Below are 5,652 nucleotides of genomic sequence, written 5' to 3'. Positions count from 1 at the left end.
GATAGTTTCGCGTTCAGTGTTTAATCACCATAAAAGTGCTCAGTTGATTGGTTTTGGGTGAAAGGAATTACAGGAAATACATGTGTCACGAGGTTTGTACGTCTCAAAATAATGGTTAATCAAAATGTTATATTATATCATGTCGATCATTGTAAATCGTGTAATATATTTGATAGTTACAAATTTATCAGTAAAGAACAACCAGAGTATAGTTATTAACATTTTGTATCGTCTCCAAATATTCATAATGTCTAATTTTTCTATCACATTTATAGCATGAATTGTTTTATACTAACAACTTTTTTCATTATTATTACCTGATCCATATAGTACGTACGAAACTATTAAATTTGGCTTTGCGTCGTGTCTAAACTTTTAATGACAAGATCCACACCGTGCGCGGTATGTAAACTATAATTATACAATGATGTGCCTATGGCGCAAATAATAGAGCCAATAAAGCCTATATAGCCGAGGACCAGTATCCTCGTATAAGCAGCCACAAAACTAACTCTTACAAACGAAATATCATACGTATTGAGTGGCGAATGCAGTATAATCATTAGATAATAACAACACCTTAGTGTACTTATATCGAACGGTACCTAAAAAACTAAAGGCTTATTAAACTAAGGAACGACTAGAAGCAAGTTCATTATCTCACGATCAATGTGAACACAACTATGTAAGAGCAAGGCACTGAACTATGTGAAGAAATAACAGATCAAAAAATAAAAAATAATTCAATCCAAGAAAATGGAATAAAATGAAGTTCAAGTACATCTTCTCGGCTTTCTCCTCACAATGTTGACGGAATTTTTCTTCTGGGTTACATAAATGTGCGATGCAATATTGCATATGTCGACGCAGTCGTGTGAATCGCACGAACGCAGAAAATTGCGGCGATGTTAGGTATACGAGTTTTCTTCGTGTAGGAAAAACGTTGTCATATTTTTTTCCCTCTCGTCTTTTCAACCGCAATTAATTGTAAGTCGTGCAATGAGCTCCAAGAGGATGATAAAATCCCTTTGCTGAAACAAAGAGTAAAGAAAAACGTTGAAATATTTTCGTAAATCGAATTTCACTGGTGTTTTCCATAGAGATATACTCGTATAATAGCATTTTTATCGAAACGGTCCAGTATGTCAGCAACTGAAACTCCGTTTTTTGCTTATTATACGCATTTTCGGAAACGAAAATTAACGCGGCCGAGCATACAGCGGTTGGGAACCAATGAACCGTCTTTTCCCGACCAGGATCTTGGAAAACGAGGTACTTTCACCTCTCTGATAACGTATAGTAACTAACATCCTCTTCGTTTAATTGATTCCACGTTGCTCCACTATTATTTACCACGCGTTTTGTTGAATCATACGTGGCTACGGATAGTCTCCTTATGTTTTAATTAGCCCAAACTATTTCCGCAGGCAAACGTGAGTCGTTAACTGGATACTAATATGCGTCATCTGTGTTTTGACAGACCCGTCACAAATTAAATTTCAACTTATATATTATACTGTACTATACTCACAGCATAGTCCAGAATACAGTCTCGACCAGTTCATTCCGTAGTTTGCGCACGATGGCCGACCAGTGCGATAAGGCTGATATCCAAGGACATTACCACTGAAAATCAAAGGGCCAGAGTTAGGAACAGAGAAAAATGAACCACCGTTTTTGATCAAGAACTACACAAGTAGACCATGATTTTTCTCACCTGGGTCCGTAGTTGCAGACGTAATTTTTTGTATACCCTCGGCGAGGGTCCCAGTAGTAAGAGTACCCGCATCCAACGGCGTAGGTGTTGCTCCAGATAACCTGCAACGAATTGGCGATAAGTTTTGCGGGCAAAGCCTTCATTACCAGAACTAAAACACTACGATTTACGAGCTGAAGTTAAGCGCTCGGCTGCTAACGGTAAATTAATTGGGAAGTTCAGGTTGCTTGGCATATTATTAGAAAGGAAAGGATGAAAGTTTGAATTTGAAAGCGTCCAATATCGGGACACCGTGAGCAGGTCCTGCAGATCTGTAGTTTATCGCCGTGTTTGGAAAGTTTGCTCCAGGCTGAGTTCTCCTCTCCCGTCTTTCGCGAACGTGCAGAACCGATTTTAAGGGTATTCGACAAATCGAGAGGAAAAATGTACGAAATATTGTGTATACCTGAGTGTAATGGCCGGTCCCGCTGTTTATGCTGTTGGGGTTGTACCTCTGTACCTCGTTGAACCAGTTGTTGATCTGATGCACAAAATTTGGAGCAGCGTCGGATGATGAACTCGGATTCCTGGTCGTCCAGGAAAGGGCGAGATTTTGACCGATTGTGAACCGCCCTGAAAGAGATGAACATTCTAGTTCAAAAGTCATTCTGGGATAGGGTGTTGAAATCAAAAACATATCGCGGTATGATAATATCATTTGAGAGGTCGTAACTCGTCGATAAAAATTCGGAAAAGGAAATGATTGGGTATTTTCCATCCGAATGATTACCCCAGGCTTCATGTTTTTGTGAACCTTAACGATACGTGGACTTATTTAAATTGTAATCCTTATCCGTTTCAATTCTTCTTTTTCACTTAATGTGAATCTAATCGAAATTAGGGTTGCCATGTGGTATAAATTATTCCTGGTATTCTACTTTTGAATCGGCTTGAAGGTTTTCCTTATCATTTGACTTTCACCGACGACGTCGATTAAGCATTCGAAATAATCTACTCACCGACAGTCCTGTCAGAGTCGTGATATTCGTTGCAAAGATTAGCCCACCTCTGGGCGAGATAAGCCAGCTCGTCGTCCCATACCTGCAACCAAAAAAAAATACATCTTTGTTAGAATGGAAAAAAATTGAAAGCTCATGGACGATATTTAACCAATGTGCATCGACCAAAATCGCTAATCCTGATTGTTTATTGATGAGTGAGGGATGCGGAGATTAATCAAATGCTTCACGTACCATTTCCATCATGTTGGAGGCTGCGGGTTGTCCGCTGACTGTCCCCATGGCGATAGCAGATCGCAACCTGTTGTGTTCGTCGACGATGATTTTTTTCTCTGTACAGCTAAGCTCTCCTTTACCTGGAAAAAATAAAACGATTTTCTCTTTATTATTTTTCCTCTCTTATATGTACCGTTGAATTCATTAATGGATTACTCAATACGCTCGTGATTCAATCGTTCGCTTCTTATGGCCTTAATGATCTTTGAAATACATTGCATCATGAATAGTCATTTACGATATGAGATCAACAACGATAAGATAGTGCGTAATTCAAATCGTCACGTGATTATTAGGTGTCCTAGTACAACAACATACTCATAGTACCGATTTGAAAAGTAGTAATTGACGGGAATTTCGTTAATCTCAGAGGTGTAAGAATCCAGATAAAAAATCGTTAGGTACATACAATTTTCTGAATGAATAAAAAAATTTCGCTTACAATAGATAGTGCTACATAGGCAATGCAGACGAAAATGAGGAAGAAATATGTAAATCCTGTTTTTTGCATAATCGTGGGCCTAAAATGGTACCGTAAACTCGAACCATTCTGCACCGCAGTGCTGCGATAAACGAGGACAAAGTAAAGGAAACGAATCACAGTCACCTTTTGATCGGTTTTACTATGGGTGAACAAAAATTGCGTACATGCGGAAAGAGTAGCGGATTCGTAATGGATGCTCGATTATAACACGTCAATCGGAGCCGAGTTTCGTGTAGCTTTGGCCCTAATAGCCTTTACATAATTTCAATTGAGCTACTATGGTCTGCAGTGTTATCGTTCGATTGGGAGTTTCGTTTCAATTCCCTAACTTGAATTGATTGAGAATTCACTCGTTTATACCGGAAGTCTCACGGCCCCGCTGGAAGTGAGTGGATAAAAGAAAAGGTAAAAGTAAAATAACTTCTAATATTTTATCACGGACTAGTGGGTACCATATTGAAAGTTGAAAAAACGAACGATCTTCAACAGAAAGAAGGGTAACAGATGAGAGAAAAAAAAAATCGAGTGATCAATCGAAATTGGCCACAAAATTTTACTTCAAGCTATCGTACGATTCTTTACAATATTCTGCACGGCACGTGTGTAAATTTTGAAGAGACTGGCTTTTCCAGCAAACATTGTTTTTTTTATACGAATATGAAAAATAAGCAGAGAAGAATAGAATACTTACGAAGCATTTTGAAACCGGAACATCCCCCAGCTTGTGCTCCGGAAAAGCAGAATACTGCTACCACCAAAATGATGTTCCAAATTACCGCGTCCATGGTAAAAATTCTTACTTGGTTATGATTTTTTTTTTTACTCTTCTTCTTGTTCGAACGAACGAATTTGTTCGTAGAAAATTTTCTAATTCAAAATTAGGGCAGTGACATTCGGCCGGAAACCATCGAAACTGGTTGAATAATAAGAGTGCGAATCCCGCTAACGAAACTGACCCGAACCAATACACGACAGTCTAAAGTGACCGGATGGGTTCTGCGATCTGGCGAGACTAATAGTCTACCTCGAGTCTCTCCTGGTTTTTATATTCAGCATGTTATGCTCACCGACGAGTGGATGTCAAGGTGATTATTAAGCTGGCTTTGGAGAGTAGGAGGGAGGACGTCGAATCGTTGCATCTATAGGCGGGATGCTCGACATTCCCGCCTCAAAATTACATGAGGACTTGTGTGGTCCCAAGGGGCCGTTAATGGATTCTTCGGATTTGAGGAATACGACGGAGGCATGGAACTCGTTCAACTGGCGTGAGGAGAAAAATGCTAATTAGGAATAGAAAAGAAGGGGTTATAATTGCTCTACGTACAGATACTCGTTCCTCTACATCGCCGCATTCTTAGCTCTCCTGCGAGTAATTAAACGGGCGGTATTGAAAATCGAAATGACGTTGAGCTAATTAATTTTGGCTTAAAACGATGCGGCGTAGAATGGACGAAATTAATTATTATGTTTGCATAGCTGATGTTGCTGTTGGTGGAAGCCGCTGTAGGTTATGTTTCATGAAATCGTCCGGGAATAATTTCGTTCGGGAATTTAAACCAGGTTAATTATTTGATAGTAAGTAATTGCGAAGCCTTGGTAGTAAGGAGAGCTGATTAATCAGAACGCCGCCTCGCGCGGCGGCCCTCGGCTGCCTAAATTTAATATTCATTAACCGTGAAGAGGCTGCTTGAAGGTAGGCATATGCCTGCATGCATACACATTGATTCCCTGTTGTAATGGGACACGAGCTTTCGAACAAGTTGTCAATATTAATAATGGTTTACCGGAAGGTTGATAAACGGAAGGCAAAGTCTGCCGGCAAAAAATTCCCAGTCTAACCTCTAAGCGAGCTGCACGGTTTTAATTTAGAAATTATTTGATTACTAGACTGTTTTACAGACTTTACGGACTTCTTTGATTCAACTCTAGAAGTAACGGAATTAGAGCTTCACAGATTACAGTAAGTCTCCTGTGGTTTGATAATTGCGTAATGCAGCTCGTACGATCAGCTGATCGTTCTATTAGGCGCCATATTGATTGTCCCGTTGTTTCTTGGATGAAAAATGTCATTTTAAAACTGCAAATTTAAATTGTACCATAAATCCAAACTAGGTAGAGTTCACTGCGGGAGATAATCTTAGTTATTGTCTTTAATACATGTTTGTCGAATCCAGGAG

At 39.4% G+C, this 5,652-nt stretch overlaps 1 protein-coding gene across 1 annotated transcript; it reads right to left on the bottom strand.

Annotated features, from left to right (window-relative positions):
- Positions 1 to 822: 822 nt before the first annotated feature.
- LOC124409595 (venom allergen 5-like) lies at positions 823 to 4,352 on the bottom strand. Its single transcript, XM_046887350.1, has 7 exons — positions 4,167 to 4,352; positions 2,950 to 3,071; positions 2,716 to 2,797; positions 2,163 to 2,329; positions 1,718 to 1,818; positions 1,532 to 1,626; positions 823 to 1,031 (listed from the first exon to the last, which is right to left on the bottom strand). Exons 1-7 carry the CDS (start codon positions 4,258 to 4,260, stop codon positions 982 to 984), a joined length of 711 nt encoding a protein of 236 aa, XP_046743306.1. The 5' UTR covers positions 4,261 to 4,352; the 3' UTR covers positions 823 to 981.
- Between the last annotated feature and the right edge of the window lie 1,300 nt (positions 4,353 to 5,652).

The sequence above is a fragment of the Diprion similis genome, chromosome 1 (assembly GCF_021155765.1).
Source record: "Diprion similis isolate iyDipSimi1 chromosome 1, iyDipSimi1.1, whole genome shotgun sequence".
Lineage (NCBI taxonomy): Eukaryota > Metazoa > Arthropoda > Insecta > Hymenoptera > Diprionidae > Diprion > Diprion similis.
Note: the sequence above shows the minus strand (reverse complement) of the source record. Positions and strands in the feature narration are given on the sequence as shown.